General features: G+C 37.6%; 2 protein-coding genes, 1 non-coding gene and 1 pseudogene across 4 annotated transcripts; 2 read left to right on the forward strand and 2 right to left on the reverse strand.

Moving 5' to 3' along the window:
• The first annotated feature begins 3,635 nt into the window (after positions 1-3,635).
• On the forward strand, positions 3,636-4,144 carry LOC130509040 (uncharacterized; annotated as a pseudogene).
• LOC130509039 (uncharacterized) lies at positions 3,880-15,484 on the forward strand. Its single transcript, XM_057004579.1, has 2 exons — positions 3,880-4,019; positions 7,738-15,484. The coding sequence occupies exon 2, from the start codon at positions 7,742-7,744 to the stop codon at positions 13,328-13,330; it is 5,589 nt and encodes a 1,862-aa protein (XP_056860559.1). The 5' UTR covers positions 3,880-4,019; positions 7,738-7,741; the 3' UTR covers positions 13,331-15,484.
• LOC130510365 (small nucleolar RNA R71) lies at positions 8,270-8,376 on the reverse strand. Its single transcript, XR_008944037.1, has one exon. It is a non-coding gene; the product is annotated as a small nucleolar RNA R71 (small nucleolar RNA).
• Positions 15,485-16,505: 1,021 nt separating the features above from the next.
• Positions 16,506-18,810, reverse strand: LOC108838833 (uncharacterized protein At5g39865-like). Of its 2 annotated transcripts, XM_057004581.1 has the most exons (3): positions 18,148-18,810; positions 17,188-17,430; positions 16,506-17,115 (listed from the first exon to the last, which is right to left on the reverse strand). In XM_057004581.1, exons 1-3 carry the CDS (start codon positions 18,548-18,550, stop codon positions 16,622-16,624), a joined length of 1,140 nt encoding a protein of 379 aa, XP_056860561.1. In that variant the 5' UTR covers positions 18,551-18,810; the 3' UTR covers positions 16,506-16,621. The 2 variants fall into 2 exon arrangements, with proteins under 2 accessions (XP_056860561.1, XP_056860560.1); XM_057004580.1 differs by having other exon boundaries at positions 16,506-17,430; positions 18,148-18,806.
• Positions 18,811-20,919: the final 2,109 nt, after the last annotated feature.

Here is a 20,919-nt window from a genome sequence, read left to right on the forward strand (position 1 = left end):
TATTAATTTATATTAATTTTATAAAGCATTTGAAAACAAAAAATTGTAAATTAAAATGATGTTATATGCAAATAAATAATGAATAGAATTTTGAGATCGTACTGTTATTTTTAATAATCATTTTTGGCTTTTTAAAGTGACAGAAATTTCATTATTCTCTATTTTTTAGAAAATACAAATTAGCAATATAAATTAGAAAATATATTACAAAATTAGCAAAAATAAATTAGAAAATATAATTATAATATAATATATATATATATATACTAATATTATATTGTTATTATATTTATTTCACTTTGGCATAATAAAATAAAATCTGAAGTTTATATTACTATATTTCATTCATAAGGTTTCAAGATTTTAAAAAACATTTACACTAATCTAATTGATCATGATAAATAAATTAGTCTAACTCCAAACCAAGATCAGTTAAATATATATATAACACAATTTTGATAAAATAACTAAAATGTAAAATACCCAATTGTTATAAAAATATTGTGTTTCAAAAATACTGATGGTTTGTTTGCTCAGTTTCGCGAGGCTGCAAAGAGAGGAAATCGTTCTAGAATGCTCAATGTGTATGTCAAACTACGGTATGCCAGTGCACCAAAGTTCTACTTGCGTATTTGTCATTATTTTATGCTTCCTAGCTTGAAACGAAAGCTGATTTAAAATCATCTGTTGCAGTTGAGGAGGTTGTTACGAATGTTAAAAAAATAATTTTAATTATATTTTTTGCAAGTATATTTCATTATACTGAATTGACATATGTTGTAAATATATAAGTCTAATTCATATTAATTTACTTCTCAGTTCTTAAAATTTGTGATATTTTAGTTACTACAAATATTATACATATAACATGATAAACAAAATGAATAAAAATAATTGAGTTTTTGTTAGATGATCTGAATATTATTGTATTTTACTTATTTTGGTTATCTATAAATAAAAACTTATTTTGGGTTTAAATACATTAAATTCATAACTTTCAAGAGAATTAAAAAAAAATTGATATAATATATATATATATATATATAAAATCAATTATGTTCACCTTGTCTTAGAACTATTTTATATACATAATCAATTTTGTACCATCTATGTTTTTTGCTATATATTATAATCAATTTTGAATAATGACCCTAACCGTATTATGAAAACACTGTAACCGACGCTTTTTCTAGAGAAAAACAATATAGACAAACCAATTTAACCCATATTAAATATTCTAACTCGCTTCTTTCTTGTTTTGGATTTCTATCCTTAATTTATTTTATTCTCAATCTTGAATATTTTCTTTAATAATAGGATTTCGTCTCTGCCTTTAAATTTCTACAACCTTCTTGTCTTTTTATTATTAGTTTTGCTTAACCATTTGGTAACTTGAACACAACCGGTAACTATGATAACCGTATTTTCACATAAATTTGTACCTTTTTGCAAAAACGTTTTTTTTTAACCATCTAAAGCTAAAAACATTGTACTAAGTCATTGGTACAGACATAATTTAGCAAGTAAATCTCAAATCAACATATATTTTATATATCTAAAAGAGAGGCTCGACTATCGTCTTACATTTATTTTTTAAAAAACTGGGTTAATCACTTAAGAATAGCATCTCATTCATGTGTAATGATAATATAATTTCACATACTTCAGATAGAAATTAGGGAATGATTTGTGAGAGATTGACTGACTGATCTACTTGATGTCTTTAGCTTTTCAGTTGTTCCATTTGTTCAAAATCTAAAAGACTAATCATTTTCTCTTATGTTTCCTAACTTTTACAACCTTCACTATGAAGATAGATTTATAATCTTTTGAAAAAATTAGCCCCTTAACGAAAAAAGATACGTCTGGTGGCATCAAACGCAGCTTGGCCAATTTTGGGATAGGTCTTGAGGTCAGACTCATTGTCGAGGCAGAAGCCAGGAGTATTGCAGTGTAGAAAGAAAGCAAACCGTATATAAACAGTGGTGTCCGAACAAATGAAAGTATTCCAGCTCCACATATAACGTTCTATCCTGCACATGGCCCCACGTGTTTTAGAAAAAGATGATCATTATGAACTGACTAAAGAGAAAAAGATAAACAATTTTGTTCATGTGCTTCCGTGTGATATATTACAATAGAGCTGAATGCTATTTTTTACTTTTCTATTATCTTATTGAGATTAAGGTTGTAGTCTTGAAAACAAATACACACATATAAGAATATGAAAGAATCTAAGCTAAAAGCATATTCTAATACACAACTTAGATTCTTGTACTCACGATCAAAAGAGAAAAGGTTGACAACCAAGAAGTTGAAGAAGATAAAAGAGATGTGTAAACGCAGATGCGTGAATAAATGCCGAACTAAAGCTGGTGTTGAGATTTAAAGAAACTGACCTCGATGTACTCGGCTATATTGAGAAAATGCAGGGGTCAGTGTCTCTTCTATGTTTGAGAAAGATACACCTACAACAAACAAACCCTCCAATTTTAGTGACAGTAGAAGCACTAAAACCCACATAAGAAAAAGTTCATGAAATTTGAACTAAGACAAAAACGATACTTTTACATAAACCGAAAATTCACACATACACACGCAAACATAAAACAGAACCAAATCAGAATAGTGGTACTTCTGCAGTACAGAACATGAACAAATATCATGCCTCTTCGATACTTGATCTAGAAACACTTCCAATAATGGATTAACGAAAGTAATGGGACTCACCAGGTAACTGAGTATTATTATTTGCCAAAGACATTAACTCTGCATATCCAACGAAACCTAAAGATCTCCAAAGGAATTGAAGAAGCTGTTTCGGTCCTATCAACAAACGTAGTAAAGTTTGTGAAGTGAATCGATGGGATGAATCTGAGAACTTAACGTCGGTGTTGCTGCTTATAACATTAAAAAGTCTCGAATCGTATGAGAAGCTAAGAGGTTAAAATTGTTAGAGACAATGAAGGAGCCTAAGGACACAAACCTTTTCATCAAGAAGGAGCATGTCCACTCCCATCGGTTCTCCACCCTTGTTGACGTTTCGGGTTTTCCAGAATCGCATCAGAGGCATGACGACTGTATCGGAACAACGACTGATGTTAACATCAGAGAAAAATGTTTGGTTAGCCACCATTGTTGCAGATTGCGTTGTAAGAAAGAAATGAAATTCAGTTGAAGCACTTCGATCTGAAGATTTCTAAGACAGTATTAATAAAATTTAGATTAAAGACAGTAAGATTTAAGACGTAGAAACCACAATGCCTTCTGTTACAGAAACTGGATCGGTATCGTCGGGCGGAGAGAAACGGAGAACACGGAAATCGAGCCCATGCGAAGCCCGGACGAAAGACAAAAACACCGCTTTAGTGATACGGCGCGGATCTGACGTGTCAACGCAGGAGAGCTCCTGTTTATGACCTGGAATCTGAAGTGGCATCACCAGGAGACAACAATCTCTATTTTATATAAATAGATGATCCTTAATATGGTTCTCAATTTTAATTAATAGCGCAACCATTTGGAAAGAATAGTCAATGACAATAAATATAATACAAATCGTTTTGTTTTATTATTGATGTCACACTTCATTACACAAATATTTTAGAAATGAAGCAAGTTTTCTTTTTATTTTTATAAACCACTAATATTCAGCCAACAAAACATTCTAGTCCAACACCAAACCGACCTCTTATCTTCCCCTCTCTCTAATTTGTTCTTGAATTTCAACCTTCAACAAGTTTTCTTTTATTTATTCCTATCTGGTTACTTCTTTCCATCAACGATTTAGTTTGATCCACATGGGCTCAAGCTTGTGCTGCTCTAGCCATCCAGATACCTATGAAAGTACAACCGGTGACCGGAGCTTGCCAACAGGCGATGACAAATTTCTATCTGACGCAAGCACCTTCTCCTTGAAGGAGCAAGAGCATCAGCTTAAGGCAGCGAGATTGGAGGAGCAAAGACTTGGCCGTGAAGCCGAGAAAAGTCAACACATGGGTCAAACACGAATCAGCCAGGTTCGACTACCTTCCAGGCTTCCATAGTTGACCGTTGCTTAGACCTAGCCTTCATATATTCTTGTAGCTGTTAAAAAGGCTCTGTCATGTATAATTTCTGTATATTTATACGAAACACAAACCAATAGTGTATATATATATATACATACATATTGCTACATACAAATTAAGGGAGCTAGGAATATAAACAAAACGAGATTACCAAAGGTATGTAACATGCGACTTACTGAAGCTGTTACATTTGAGCTTATGATGAGTTTCATATCAAAACTGATCATATAGGAAACTTTTGGCACAAATCTCTTGTATATTAGTGTTAGTTTCTTACAATTTCCAATGTGGTATCCTCACGCTCCATTCCGAAATGATGGTTCTTATTTCTTATCAAACTGTTTCTAACCAATAATAAACATTTTCTTGACCATCCTAACTCTGGTTTAATAATGAAACTATAATACCATGTCAAAGAAAGCTGACTGGCTTAGTGCTCCTAGCTAGCCCAATGATCCGAGGACAAAACTTTCTCACTTGGTGCTCCTCAATGTTGGCCTCGGTTATTAACAACATAACAAGCTGCAACCAAGATGCTATGAGAAAGTCCATACAAAATTAGGCTCAAGACTAGTCTTAGACCAACAATGTTTTGTGGCGTGCCAAAAAAGACTAGTCTAAAATGCGAAAACAAACACTAACTTTTGTTATTTGCATATCAATCTGAAACACACAATTTAAAGATTTTCTTTCTAGAAAATAAAAGGTTTTGTTTTATATAAAATAACATTCCTGATTTCTGTTTGCAATTCAGAAATAGAAATGTTGAAGATCTTGTCCAAGAATCTTGTTTGTGAAAGTTAATTTTGTGGGGAACTTTGTCAAAAAAGAACAAAAATACTCATCTATTGTCTCCTTAGAATCATTTTATATAAATGGATATTAATGTTAACCTCATTCTAATCCTTTTAATTATATAATTGATTTTTTTTCTAAAACCAAACTAATTAAAAAAAATTAATATCATTTTTACTACTTTTTTTACATTTGTTTAAAGTAAAGACCATTGGCTGAAAATTTCCTACGCGAAGACGACGGCACCACTACAGAGTCAGACCATTGAAATCCCACGCCACTTCTCTCATTTTCCTCACCAAAACAAAATGATCAACAGTCCAATTGACGGTTTCGATTTCATCAGCTCTCTACCCGACGCCATTCGCCACCTTATCCTCTCCTCTATTCCAACAAAGTCAGCCATCAGAATCTCCGTCTTGTCTAAGCGTTGGAGGCATGTCTGGTCCGAGACACCTTCTATCTCCATTGATAGCCACATGGTACCTACCAGCCAAAACTAGAGCTGGGAATTTGATTCATTATCCGCGGGCCCCGCCCGTTTGACCCGCCGCGGGGCGGGTGCGGGTAGAGTGATTTGAAAAAAATTGTTTGCGGGTGCGGGTGCGGGTCGAGTGATTTTAACGCGGGGCGGGTGCGGGTCGACCGAATTTAAACTGCGGGTACCCGCCAACCCGCAAAATTAAAAAAAAAAATTTTTTTTTTAAAATATGATTTTTTTTAGTAAAAATTATGTTTTTTTTATAATAAAAATAATAAAAAATACGAATATTTTTAAAAATTTAATTAAAATATATTATTTATATTATTTTTTTAAAAAATATTAATTAAAATAATTATTTTTATTATTTTTATATTACCCGCAGGTCCCGCGGGTTACCCGCTAATTTATGCGGGGCGGGGCGGGTCTTACATTTTTAGATGCGGGTCAAGCGGGTCGAATTTTTGAATCGAAAAAATGAGTCGACCCGCAGCGGGGCGGGTCGGGGCGGGTCGACCAAACCCAGCACTAGCCAAAACCATAGCTAGATCATAGTACAAATATTAGATGGAAAATTCTACGATGGTAGATGGAAGCATATGCTGCATATTACATTTCTTACACCAGATTATTGTGTTTTTTGGCGGATTTTTTTCTAATTTACTGTAGATATGGAAGATCATCTCTTCTAACACTTTTAGACCATTTTAAAATTGTTTTTTAAGAAAATAATTTATTCACAAAAGTATCTGATGTCTTGCATATTTCCATTGTTTTATCTTCATATTTGCATGCATTTTGATCATCTAGAATAGGATTTAGGCTTGTTAGGTTGCATTTTGCATACATAAGTCTTTATCAGGTGTTGGAGTACCACATGGAGCATTTGGGATGCATTAGAGACTCAAAAGAAGCAAAAGGAGTGATTTAGAGACGTTCAGGGCCGCAGCGACTACCTTGCAGCGGGTCTAAGCAGTCGCTCCGACCTCATCACCTGGAGCGACCACGCCCCAGCGGCTCCCACCACCCGCTGCGTCTTGCCAGCCTGGAGCGGCTTCATCCCAGCGACCCGTGCTGCTCGCTCGTCTTCTTTGGAGCGACCATGCGGAGCGAGTAGAGCCGGTCGCTGCGGATCATCAGCTGGAGCGCCTTCGGAGCAGCGAGGAGTGCTGCTCGCTCGTCCCATTTGCAGCGACCGATCGGAGCGGCTGTCTCCACCCGCTGCGCTTTTTCCCTGGAGCGATCCCGAGCCAGCGAGAGGACCAGCTCGCTCGTCTCATTTGCAGCGGCCGCGTGGAGCGACCCCTCCTGGTCGCTCCGAGCCCGTTTCATCTCGAACTTAAACATTTCTCAGGGGCATTTTAGTCATTTGTATGCACGTTTTTCTGTTCTAAAACCTAAGTTTAAGTATTGTGTAAGCCATCAGAGGCTAATCTATCTTTTGTTACTTGGTAAACATCAAAAACTATTGGAGATTTCATCTTTTGAATCATTGATTCTCTTGTTCTTATTTTATTTCTTGTTGATTTCTGTTATTTCATCTCTGTTTATGATCAATCTGAAACTCAATATGAGTTTAAGAATGATTATGAACTTTAGTGAGTAATCCACCATTGAATTCATGGGTTAGGAAGATTTAGGGTGATTAAGTTAGTTCTAGGATGTTTTAGTATAATCAAACCTTATTCCTTGCCTAGGAGAGTATTCATAATGCATCTGATGAGTTGGCCTCTCAAAAGTTGATCTTTAGACATCTCCCACCCACAAGGTGTTCGATGATATGTCTGAGTCAACTCTCCTAAGCTCTTAACACACTTTACCAAAGACATTTGTTGTTAAGGGTGTTAAGATAGCCAATAGACTTGTTTGTTAATGATTGCTTTTATATTATTCAGCCAAAGACATTTGATGTCTGAAATATGTTAGCAAATGAGCATTCATCTAGACATAGAGTTTGTTTAAGATTGTGTCTAAGCTTAAGGTTGATTAGTTTGATTGATTGTTGCCATCCTTAGTTCGAAACTTGATCACCCAAGGTCTAAATTCCTATACCCATGAGTTCTCCTTTCTCATAAAAGAAAGTTCTTTGATTTACTGTTGTTATTGTTTAGTTACTGCATCTTAGGTTCTAGAAATCATCAAATCTTCGATTGCACTTAGATTAAGGAAGTACTTGTATTCTTGGTGCTTTGAATCCCTTGGAATTGGTTCGACATTTCACTCATATTACAACATTTGTTTTAGGAAATTTGAAACTCCTAGCATCAAATTGGCGCCGTTGCCAAATTCCGAGTTGATTTAAACATTGAGATTTAGTCACTTACTTGAGACTAAGTCATTTTTCTTTTTCTGTTTACTGATTCTACATTTTCATCCCTCTTTTCATTTCAGGTGTATGAACTTGAGGAGCAAGGGCACATCAGACCTAGTTCCACTTGTACCTGACATCAGAGCACTTGAGAGAGGTATATCCAGACAGAGAAGAGCTCAGCAGGACATCGATATGGATCCACCTGCAAACGGTCAAGGGGTTAACCCTCAGCACCCTCCGCGACCTGCTCGACCGATTGGTACCTATGACCGTCCCAACATCAATGGTCATAGGCTTGGCATTAGAGCCCCAGCTGTGGAGGCTAACAACTTTGAGGTCAAACCAGGACTCCTCAACGTGATCGAGAACAACAAGTATCATGGCTTGGCTGTAGAAGACCCATTTGATCACTTGGACAAGTTTGACAGCTACTGTGGTTTGTCAAAGACCAATGGTGTGTCCGAGGATGCCTTCAAACTCAAGCTATTCCCTTTCTCTCTGGGAGATAAGGCACGTCAGTGGGAGAAGTCTCTACCTAGCGACTCCATCACCACCTGGGATGACTGCAAGAGAGCATTCTTGGAGAAGTTCTTCTCTACTTCAAGAACTGCTAAGCTAAGAAACGAGATATCCAGTTTCCAGCAGAAGAACTTGGAAGGCTTCAGTGAAGCTTGGGAGAGATTCAAGGGCTACCAAGCTCAGTGTCCACACCATGGTTTCTCCAAAGAGAGCTTGCTGAGCACTTTCTACAGGGGTGCACTTCCTAAGTACAGATCCAGATTGGATACTGCAAGTAATGGGTTCTTCTTGGGGAGAACTGAAGCAGATGCAGAGGAGCTGGTTGACAACATGGTGAAGAGTGACGCAGTCTACAGTGGAGACCATGACAGAGGAGATAGAACTGATGATAAGCAGACGAGGAAAGAGTTAAAGGCTTTGCAGGATAAGATCGACATTCTGATTGCTGATAAGGCTACACAAGAGCAGCTGAACTTCGTTGGTAACCCAGCACAAGAAGCACCTCCTGGTGCTAATGAAGTTGATGGTTTGGAGGGTCAAGAGGAACTGTGTTTCATCAACAACAATGGCAGTTGGTACAAGAAGGAGCCCAATTTTCAGTACAACAACTACCAACAACGATCTTACCCAAACAACCAGCAGAATGGTTACCAACCTAGGAGCAACCAGCAAGGCAACTCTCAGCCTCAGCAGAATCCTCCTCCTGGTTTTCCCAACAAAGGAAACCCATCTTCTCAGCAGCAAGCTCATCCTTTTAGTTCTGCTCCTCCAGCCAGCAGCACAGATATTCTACTGAAACAAATCTTGGAGTCTCAAACTAGAAGTGAAAAGCATGTTGGCTATGAGCTCAAGAATCTCCACAACAAGATTGATGGTAGCTACAATGAGCTCAACAACAAGTTCAAGGCCTTGGAGAACCAATTTGCTTCTTTGACTACTCACCAAAACCGCCAGCAAGGTTCTCTACCTGGAAAACCTGAGCAAAACCCCAAAGAAACAATGAAGGCTGTTACTCTTAGGAGTGGAAAGCAGTTGCCTCCTCCAGCTCTCACCAAGGATGCTGAGAAACAAGGAGGGGGGGTAGCCATCAACATTGATGATGAGGTTGTGATTGTGGATGAGAAGATCAATGATGAGATCTTAGAGAAGATTGTGGAAGCCAAAGGCAAAGGAAAGGTGGGAGAAGAGAAGCAACCAGTGAAAGATGGTCAAGCTGCTGCTCCAGCAACTGAGAACCCTTTTGTTCCCCCTCCTTATGAGCCCAAACTTCCATTCCCTGGAAGGTTTAAAAAACAGCTGTTGGAGAAGTACAAAGCCTTGTTTGAAAAGCAGATGAGTGAAGTTCAGATTACAATGCCCATCATTGATGCTTTCATGCTGGTTCCTCAATACAGCAAGTTCCTCAAAGATGCTGTAGCTGCAAAGAAGAAGGAGATGCAAGGTATGATGATCCTCACTCATGAGTGTAATGCCATCATTCAGAGACTTGATGTTCCAAAGAAACTAGAAGACCCAGGATGCTTCACACTGCCTTGTGCTCTTGGACCTATGGTTTTTGAGAGATGTCTCTGCGATTTGGGAGCTAGTGTCAGCTTGATGCCTTTGTCAGTTGCAAAGAAGCTTGGTTTCACTCAGTACAAGAAGTGTAGACTCTCATTGGTGTTGGCTGATCGTTCAGTAAAGTACCCTGTTGGCATCTTGGAAGACCTTCCTCTTATGGTCGGAAACTGTGAAATCCCTACAGATTTCGTGGTACTTGAGATGGGCGAAGAAGCTCAAGACCCCTTAATCCTTGGGAGACCTTTCTTAGCTACAGCTGGAGCTATTGTGAATGTGAAAGAAGGCAAGATTGATCTCCACTTGGGTAAAAGGCATATTCTCCACTTTGACATCAAGGAGGTTATGAAGAAACCAACTGTACAAGGGCAAATCTTCTACATTGAAGAGATGGATGCTCTGGCTGATGAACTCCTTGAAGAGCTGTCTCTAGAAGATCCTCTACAGCTGGCTTTGACAGTGGAGAAAGAGGCTGAAGTGATTGAGAACCTGGAGAGTACTGCCTATGGGATGATGCTGGATTCACACAAGGGGTTTGAGAGTAAGGATCAGTATGAAGAGCTGCCACAAGTGGTCCATCAAGTAGCTTCAGTGACTCAACAAGAGAACACCCAGCATGATGACTGGAGCGAGCTTAAGGCACCCAAGGTGGAGCTCAAACCACTTCCCCATGGTGTAAGGTATGCATTCCTTGGCCCTAATGAGACCTATCCTGTCATTGTGAGTAGTGAACTTACTGAACCTGAGCTTGCTGAACTTTTGAAAACACTTAAAAGATTTAGAAAAGCAATAGGTTACTCCCTTGATGATATTAAAGGGATCTCACCCACTTTGTGCATGCATAGGATACATCTTGAGGATGAATCAATGACTTCTATCGAGCATCAAAGAAGGTTAAATCCTAACCTGAAGGATGTTGTAAAGAAGGAGATTCTTAAACTCTTAGATGCTGGTGTGATTTACCCTATTTCAGATTCTAAATGGGTATCTCCTGTGCATGTGGTTCCAAAGAAGGGTGGGATCACTGTGGTGAAAAATGATAAGGATGAATTAATACCCACAAGAACCATCACAGGACATAGAATGTGCATTGATTACCGAAAACTGAACTCTGCATCTAGAAAGGATCATTTTCCATTGCCATTTATTGATCAGATGCTTGAGAGACTTGCAAATCATCCATTCTATTGTTTTCTTGACGGGTATTCAGGGTTCTTCCAAATACCCATACATCCCAATGATCAAGAGAAAACGACATTCACATGCCCCTATGGTACCTTTGCTTATCGAAGAATGCCATTTGGGCTGTGTAATGCTCCAGCCACCTTCCAAAGGTGCATGATGTCAATTTTCTCTGATCTTATTGAGGATGTTGTGGAGGTGTTTATGGATGACTTCTCTGTCTACGGATCTTCTTTTTCTGCTTGTTTGTCTAATTTGTGCAGGGTCCTACAGAGATGTGAAGACACCAACCTTGTGCTCAACTGGGAGAAGTGTCACTTCATGGTTAAGGAAGGGATTGTTCTTGGGCACAAGATATCAGAGAAGGGGATTGAGGTAGACAAAGCAAAGATTGATGTGATGGTCAGTTTGGCTCCCCCAAAGACAGTGAAAGACATCAGAAGCTTCTTGGGGCATGCTGGTTTCTATAGAAGGTTCATTCAGGACTTCTCCAAGATCGCCAGGCCACTCACTAGACTGTTATGCAAGGAAGAGATCTTTCTCTTTGGTAAGGAATGTCTAGAAGCTTTCAAGAAGTTGAAGAATGAGCTTGTAAATGCTCCCATTGTCCAGCCACCAGATTGGAGTCTACCCTTTGAGATCATGTGTGATGCTAGTGACTATGCTGTGGGAGCTGTCTTGGGACAGAAGAAAGATGGCAAGACTCATGTGATCTACTATGCGAGCCAAACCTTGAATGATGCTCAGATGAAGTATGCCACAACTGAGAAGGAGATGCTAGCCATTGTATTTGCATTTGAGAAGTTCAGGAGCTATTTGGTGGGGTCTAAAGTCATTGTCTACACAGATCATGCAGCTTTGAGACACCTTTTGGCCAAGAAAGATGCAAAACCGAGGCTTTTGAGATGGATCCTTTTGCTCCAGGAGTTTGATTTGGAGATTAGAGACAAACCTGGAGTTGAAAATGGTGTAGCTGATCACTTGTCTAGACTGAAGATAGAATGTGGTGTTCCTATTGATGAGGGACTTCCAGAAGAGCAGATCATGGCTATTGGAGCAGTGATGGCAGCCTGTGAGACTGGTAGAAAGCTTGAAGAAGTTAAAGCTACTGAAGAGAAGGAACCTTGGTATGCTGATTTGGTGAACTACTTAGCCACAGGAAAAGAACCTTTGAATCTTGTGGGCTATGCCAAGAAGAAGTTCTTCAAGGATGTGAAGAGATACTATTGGGACGAGCCTTACCTATACATTCTCTGCAAGGATCAGCTCTACAGAAGAGTGGTTGCCAATGAAGAAGTTGAAGGGATCCTTACACACTGTCATGGATCATCTTATGGAGGTCATTTTGCCACCTTCAAGACTGTTGCAAAAGTGCTACAAGCAGGATTCTGGTGGCCACACATGTTCAAAGATACACAAGATTTTGTTTTGAGGTGTGATTCATGCCAAAGAAGAGGAAATATTACCAAGAGGAATGAGATGCCTCAGAATCCTATCCTTGAGGTTGAAGTGTTTGACGTGTGGGGCATTGACTTCATGGGACCATTCCCCTCATCTCATGGCAACAAATACATCCTTGTGGCTGTTGATTATGTTTCAAAATGGGTGGAAGCCATAGCAAGTCCCACCAATGATGCAAAGGTGGTAACCAAAATGTTCAAGAGTGTCATCTTTCCAAGGTTTGGAGTCCCAAGAGTTGTGATCAGTGATGGAGGCTCCCACTTTATCAACAAACTGATTGAAGGACTTCTCAAGAAGAAAGGTGTGAAGCACAAGGTAGCAACTCCTTACCATCCTCAGACAAGTGGTCAGGTTGAGGTTTCTAACAGAGAGATCAAGTCCATTTTGGAAAAGATTGTGGGGATTACAAGGAAGGATTGGTCTACTAAGCTTGATGATGCACTTTGGGCTTATAGGACAGCTTACAAGACACCCTTGGGAACCACACCTTTCAACCTTGTGTATGGGAAATCTTGTCATCTGCCAGTGGAGCTTGAGTACAAGGCACTATGGGCAGTGAAATTGCTGAACTTTGACATCAAGAATGCCAAAGAGAAGAGACTTTTTCAGCTCCATGAACTTGATGAGATAAGGATGGATGCTTTTGAGAATTCAAGGATCTATAAGGAAAAGACCAAGGCTTTCCACGACAAGAGCATTCTGAAGAGAGACTTCCAGGAAGGAGACCAAGTTCTTCTTTACAACTCTAGGCTAAAGCTGTTTCCAGGAAAGCTCAAGTCAAGGTGGTCCGGTCCATTCAAGGTCAAGGAGATCAGACCTTATGGAGCTATTGTTTTGTGGGGTACTGATGGAAGAGACTTCACAGTCAACGGGCAAAGAGTTAAGCTCTACATGGCCACAGCACCAAGGGAAGATGGAGTCTCAACTCCACTTTCTGATCCCACCCCGGCCTAACCCAAAATGAGGTAAAGTCAAGCTAGAGACTTAAAACAAGCTCACTTGGGAGGAAGTCCCATGCCTATCCTTGCACATATTGCATTTCTATTCTTATTTTCAATATTTTTATCTTGTTTTCATCTCTAATAAAAAAAAAAAAAAAAAAAAAAAAAAAAAAAATCATTTAGTTTGCATCATTTGCACTTTTAGGAGAGTCTAGAGCATATAGGTTGCATTCATTTGCATTGGGAGCAATGATTTAAAATGCCTTGTAGAGAGCACTGTCTAGCCTTGCTTAGTTCATGCGCCTCTCTCGAAAACCTTGTAAGTTTCGTGCCTTGAAAACTCTCCCTGAAACTCAATCTCTTAAGCCAACTACAACCCTTAATGAACTGAATGAACTTAATTTCTTGCTCATGGTCCCTTGTGTGCTAAGTCATGGATGCACACACTAGAGTTGTCGTGCCTTTTATGCCAATCTTTTTGACAATCTCTAGTGGCAGTCCACTCCCTGAAACCCTCTCCTCCTTTTAAGCCTTCCTTGATTGTTGAGTGAGGCCTTTTTCGGAAAGTCTTACATGTGCATAATCTTGAGAGTATTGGGAACGACAATGCTCAGTCTTCATTCTTGCTAGATTGTACACTATTGTCTAGCTATAGGTGGGGAGGTGAGTGTTGAGAAGTTTGACTTGGGAATTTGAAGGTTGAATGAAAACGATTGAACTCTTGTGCTTAACTGTCTCTTTGGGAATTGTATAAAACCTCTAGCTCAAATTGTGAAAGTCTTGGCCCCCAAAATAAAAAAAAAAAGAAAGCAGCAAAATAAAAAAAAAAAAAAAAAAAAAAAAAAAAAAGAAAAAGAATAAGAAAGGGGGCTAGCAAAGTGTGAATGAGCTAAGAGGTTGTGTTTTAAAAGTTTAAATATTTCCCTTGATTAAGAGTTTGTGGATGTGTTCTTGAGATTTTTGGGTGAGAGATGTGAGATGGGTGTAACTTGGGATTTTAATTGTGTCACTAGTATGTTTGAAAAATGGTAGAACAATGAAGATTGAGCATTGTATGCATTAGTTGATCCCTTTCTTAGATATATTATGTGCAATGTCAAGGCTACTTGTTTTGAGTGTTAAACCTTGAAGATAATGAGTTATGAACCCCTTGATCACTAGAACAAAAAGCCTTCCCTTACCCAAATGACTTGGACCAATTGACCATTTGCATAGAGTTCACTTGTTGTATTGCTTAATGAATGTGAGAGTTGGCTAAGCTGAATGTGTAAATGAATAATGTTGAGTTAAGATAGGCCTAGAGAAGCTAGAGGATAATAAAGGAGAGTGTGCTTGTGCTGAATTCTTATGTTGAAGCGAGTGCTTGTGTGTTTCTCTTGGCTATGAGCTCCCACTTTCAAACCTCTTCCCCTATGAGTCCTAGAAAGTCCACTTGCATATTTCCATTGTTTTATCTTCATATTTGCATGCATTTTGATCATCTAGAATAGGATTTAGGCTTGTTAGGTTGCATTTTGCATACATAAGTCTTTATCAGGTGTTGGAGTACCACATGGAGCATTTGGGATGCATTAGAGACTCAAAAGAAGCAAAAGGAGTGATTTAGAGACGTTCAGGGCCGCAGCGACTACCTTGCAGCGGGTCTAAGCAGTCGCTCCGACCTCATCACCTGGAGCGACCACGCCCCAGCGGCTCCCACCACCCGCTGCGTCTTGCCAGCCTGGAGCGGCTTCATCCCAGCGACCCGTGCTGCTCGCTCGTCTTCTTTGGAGCGACCATGCGGAGCGAGTAGAGCCGGTCGCTGCGGATCATCAGCTGGAGCGCCTTCGGAGCAGCGAGGAGTGCTGCTCGCTCGTCCCATTTGCAGCGACCGATCGGAGCGGCTGTCTCCACCCGCTGCGCTTTTTCCCTGGAGCGATCCCGAGCCAGCGAGAGGACCAGCTCGCTCGTCTCATTTGCAGCGGCCGCGTGGAGCGACCCCTCCTGGTCGCTCCGAGCCCGTTTCATCTCGAACTTAAACATTTCTCAGGGGCATTTTAGTCATTTGTATGCACGTTTTTCTGTTCTAAAACCTAAGTTTAAGTATTGTGTAAGCCATCAGAGGCTAATCTATCTTTTGTTACTTGGTAAACATCAAAAACTATTGGAGATTTCATCTTTTGAATCATTGATTCTCTTGTTCTTATTTTATTTCTTGTTGATTTCTGTTATTTCATCTCTGTTTATGATCAATCTGAAACTCAATATGAGTTTAAGAATGATTATGAACTTTAGTGAGTAATCCACCATTGAATTCATGGGTTAGGAAGATTTAGGGTGATTAAGTTAGTTCTAGGATGTTTTAGTATAATCAAACCTTATTCCTTGCCTAGGAGAGTATTCATAATGCATCTGATGAGTTGGCCTCTCAAAAGTTGATCTTTAGACATCTCCCACCCACAAGGTGTTCGATGATATGTCTGAGTCAACTCTCCTAAGCTCTTAACACACTTTACCAAAGACATTTGTTGTTAAGGGTGTTAAGATAGCCAATAGACTTGTTTGTTAATGATTGCTTTTATATTATTCAGCCAAAGACATTTGATGTCTGAAATATGTTAGCAAATGAGCATTCATCTAGACATAGAGTTTGTTTAAGATTGTGTCTAAGCTTAAGGTTGATTAGTTTGATTGATTGTTGCCATCCTTAGTTCGAAACTTGATCACCCAAGGTCTAAATTCCTATACCCATGAGTTCTCCTTTCTCATAAAAGAAAGTTCTTTGATTTACTGTTGTTATTGTTTAGTTACTGCATCTTAGGTTCTAGAAATCATCAAATCTTCGATTGCACTTAGATTAAGGAAGTACTTGTATTCTTGGTGCTTTGAATCCCTTGGAATTGGTTCGACATTTCACTCATATTACAACATTTGTTTTAGGAAATTTGAAACTCCTAGCATCAGTATCTTTCCAAAGTGTTCACAAAAGTGTTTTTTTGGCTTATTAAATTGATATAAATTTTACAAAGTGTAAGAGTAGTCATTGTCCAAAAGTGCTAAAAGTTGATTTTGTTGGATAAGTTGTCATTTTTAGCAAAATTTCCATTTTTTCATTACATCAGTTTCATTAATTAAAATAAATAGTTGAGGCCTAAAAAACATGACTATAGCTTTGAGCCTTAAACATCTCCTATATAAAATCATCAATGTACAAAACACAATCAATTCATTCAAAAATCACAACCGACCAAAACACATCTCAAATCACAAGTATATCCCTAAATGTTTTGTTTTCTCTTCACATCAATCAATCAACCAAATCCAATCACCAGAGACAACATTTCTTACAACGTACCAATCCATTTTCATTGCATATATTGCATCTCTTAAACGCATCTTCTTGTTCCTCAAACACTTTGGTGCTACCACCACAACTAGTACACGGCACAAACCTTGCATCCCCACAGCATCCACAAGCTCCTACGAAATCACAAACAGGAAACCCTTTCAATATCTCACCTAGCTCACCTCCATCGTTGAGTTTCTTGACCTCCTCCATTCCACCAATGTGGACTCCTCTTATGAACACCTGAGGCAAACAAACCGGTTTCTCCTCTCCGAGCGCAATCTGAAGCTCTTTCCTGTATTTGGAGTCCATTGAGATGTCACGTTCCTCTACCTTAACCTGATACCCTCTCAATACACTCCTTACGCAACAGCAATCCTCATAAGTCTTTCGGATTCCTCTGAGGCTAGTGAAGTACAATACTATCTTCTTCTTGTCACCCTCTGTTTCAGACAGTCTTGGTTTCTCTTGCTCTTCCAAAGATTGAGAACTCAGTGAACTCAAACGTACATATTCTAGTAAACTGGTTGGTTTCGTGTCTTTACCTAGTTGTCTTGAAGACAATGCTCTCTTGTAAGATGAGATGATGTTAGGATCCAAATCAGAGAGAAACGATTCTTCAGCTAGATGTTTCCACAGAGGCTGCTTAGGTTTAGAAGGCAGTGGAATCCAATCTTCCTCATCTTCTTCCATTCTCACGAATTCATAAGAATCGTCTGGTTTCAGTGCAGACCCATTAACACCAACGTCATGATCCGCGGTGAGTTCAGAGAAAGACATGACCGAATCTGAGATTAGGGACCACAAACATTTAAATGTTAACCATAGTTTCAAAAAAAAATTGATAACTCAGGACCCATACAAACATTTAGTGAGCAAGATAAATGTTTTATTGGGGCCCTCGAGAAACTATCCAATTTTAGAGCATGTGCAATGGAGTTTCATAAACCCAATCCTTAAAAAAAATATATTAAAATATTACTTTTATTGGTTTCCGTGTCGGATCAGTCTCAAAAAATTCGAAACTAAGGATTGATCCATGGTGAGTTTCGTTACTGTATCGCGGACCCCACGACACGTGGTGGTCCACGATTAGCTAGTTTTTATTTTTTTATAATTAAACAAAAAAAATTAATAAAATAATAAAAAAAAAAATTTTTGAAGAACTCTACAATAGGTTTACCGTTGTGGATGCTCTTGTGATGGAAACATATAACATCTTCAATAGCACACTAATTTTTTCTCTATAATTTAATTTTATTATAAAATAATCTTTGCTCTAATAGTGTTACTCCATAATAGATATAATAAAATAACTCTATAATAGAAATATTACATTTTTACTCTAAAATAGATTACTTTATCATAAAGTAAAAAAAAAATAGATTACTTTATTATAAAGTAATATCATTAAATAAAACATTACTCTATATATAATATATTTACTTTAAAATAGAATAAATTATAGAGCAAAAATTAGTATGCCACTGGAGACACGGTCTTACCGTTGCAGTTATCCAAATAGTCGTCCTCGAGGTCGTTCATGAGCTCCCATGTGTTAATCACTGAGTCAGGAGATAACGAGTCGCGTGACCCCTCTGGCTCATGCGTCTTCTTGTTATTCTTCCCGGACACGGACATATGAGGAAATGTTTGTCTGTCCGAGGGTCCTTCGAGATCGGTGATTTGAAGAGAACCATAAGTGGTGGATGTAAGAGAGACGAGGTGGTGCGTGTCGCCTTTTTTAGCCGGTGGATGATGTACCGGCAGCATTGGAAATGAGAAAGCTCTAGGAACAGTCGCAGGCGACGACAACGACGGGAACTTGGAGTTGTGTTTCGTCACCGGAGGTGAGTTTGACGCCGAGCAACACGAAGAAGAAGAGGTTTTAGAAGCAGAAGAACCCATGATGGCGTCTACGCTGTTGTTTTGGTTTCAAACACTCTTTTCTGGGTCTCTTGTGTGTTTTGTTTTGTCGGAGAGTATAAAAGAGAAAATATAGAGAGAAAACAGGTGGAAAGGAGCTGTCTATGTAAGTTGGAGGTGGAAGATGGTGAAATCACTTAAGAAGATGGTGATGATGAAAGCCCTTTCTCAAAAAAAAAAAAAAAAAAGATGGTGTGATGTTTGTTTTACGGTACCAATTTTTGTTTTTCTGATAGGTATCAATATTTAAATTTTATTGGAGATAATTACGGATTTGATTCTCAAAGCCTACTTTAAGAAATCAAATCAAAAGTAAACATGTGTTGTAAACTGTCAAGATCCTCAAAAATTGCTTAGTTTCTAAATTTGAAATAGGCCAAAGACTTGCACTTAATATTTTTTTTAAAGAAAAATAGACGACATGCAGTGTTACTACATATTGTCTATTTAAGTATATAAGAACTTTATATAAGAAGTCACTAAATAAATTAGCACGAAAAATTGTAAAATAAATAAAAAATTGTTGATAAAATATGCAAAATTAAACAAAGGCCTAATGGAATGTAGCAAAATAATACTCAAAATTCAGAATGTAAAACACCTATATATGGAAAGAATACTGATTTAACATGTTTTATTTCTTTAATGGAAAAGATAATGGTATGAAAAAACTTGTTTAAGTAACTTGTAACTTTATATTCTGCTAGTTACTTCTAATTTGGATAAAGCTTAGAGGAAATGTCGCAAAATAATATCCGATTTCAAAAAGTAAAACACTGACTATGGAAAGAATATAGTTTATCATTCTTTTTGTAACTAAGATTTGAATTAACATTTTTAGTCTCCGCTCCAGAAATTTTGAAATGTAAATAAGGAAATAATTTGGTTATCCATAAAAAGTCACTAATCAACTATGTACTACTGATTTGTAGATTCTAGACTTAAATAATAATTTTGATATGTGTGTGTATAACCAGTAATGTATTAAAAATTTAGTGAATTAGTTAATTTTTTAGATCTTGAATTTTTGATTACAGAACATACGACGTAGAAGTTGGAATTAAGATTACAAATTACAATTGTCTATAGAATAATGGAGCTCTGCATTGATACTTTATGTTCTATGAGAATAAACACGAAACGTTATTGCACAAGGCACACTAATTGACGATTCCTTTGCTACTTTGCCTTTGTCTTTAAGAAATTAATAATAATAACAAATGTAAAGAAAAGAACAATACTTAGGTTTTCACTATGAATTCACTTATTTCCTTATTGCAATCATATTATCATAAATATTAATATCACATAAATAAATAAATCATAAATTACAAAAGAAGTAAACTTTAAATCATAAATTCTAAATTCGAATCCTAAACCCAAATTTTAGATCTTAAATTTTAAACAAAACCCTAAACCTATACCCTAAACCCAAACGTATACCCTAAACCCAAACTATATATCATAAATCCTAAACCCTAAACTCAAACCATAAATCCTAAACCTAAACTCTAAACCCTAAACCCAAACTCTAAACCCTAAATCCTAAACCTAAAACCCAAACTGTAAATCATAAACCCATAATTTTCAAATACCTTTGGGTTAATGATCATCAAATATATTTTCAAATACATTTTAGGGTATAGAGTTCGGGTTTATGGTTTACAGTTTGGGTTTAAGGTTTAGGATTTAGGATTTATAGTTTGGGTTTAGGGTTTAGAGTTTGAGTTTAGGGTTTAGGATTTAGGGTATATAGTTTGGATTTAGGGTATAGGTTTGGGTTTAAGGTTTAGATTAAAATTTAAGATCTAAGATTTAGATTTAGGGTTTGAATTTAAAGTTTATTATTTAAAGTTTACTTTTTGTAATTTATAATTTATTTATTTTATGTGACATTAATATTTATGATAATTTGATTGAAATAAAGAAAAAATGTGAATTCATAAATTCACCCCAGGGGTGAACCTAATTATTGTTATAAAGAAAAAGCAAGATGGGAAAAGAAGAAAACTTCATACTCTGTTTTTATAAAGCTTAATGAATTATCTGTAAAGAAAGATCTAACGCGCTACATTTGTAAATAATATTTCAAGTTTTAACTACCTGACTTATATATAAAAAATGGCCTGCTCTGTTCACTTTACTCATCTTCGTTACAATGGAAACAAATGAATCATTGTTTGAGGTGAGTTTGGTCAATCAAAAAAATAGAACTCAAGAGTGGGATGAACAGAGACGTTTTATTAGAGTAGGAATAACGAGAGTACAAGAGTAGGAAGCCGGCTAGTCGATGCTCGGGTGAGCTCCTAGCCGGAAGTACAAGAGAAAGCGGCGAGATACAAAAGAGAATA

Source organism: Raphanus sativus, chromosome 3 (assembly GCF_000801105.2).
Source record: "Raphanus sativus cultivar WK10039 chromosome 3, ASM80110v3, whole genome shotgun sequence".
NCBI lineage: Eukaryota > Viridiplantae > Streptophyta > Magnoliopsida > Brassicales > Brassicaceae > Raphanus > Raphanus sativus.

What these genes read in the sequence shown, in the direction of transcription:
- LOC130509039 (XM_057004579.1), top strand. Translation starts at nt 7,742, where the DNA reads ATGAACTTGAGGAGCAAGGGCACATCAGACCTAGTTCCACTTGTACCT.
- LOC108838833 (XM_057004580.1), bottom strand. Translation starts at nt 18,550, where the DNA reads ATGGGTTCTTCTGCTTCTAAAACCTCTTCTTCTTCGTGTTGCTCGGCG. An exon ending in CTATTTGGATAACTGCAACG is followed by an intron (nt 17,431 to 18,147) that starts GTAAGACCGTGT and finishes CCCTAATCTCAG; the next exon opens with ATTCGGTCATGTCTTTCTCT.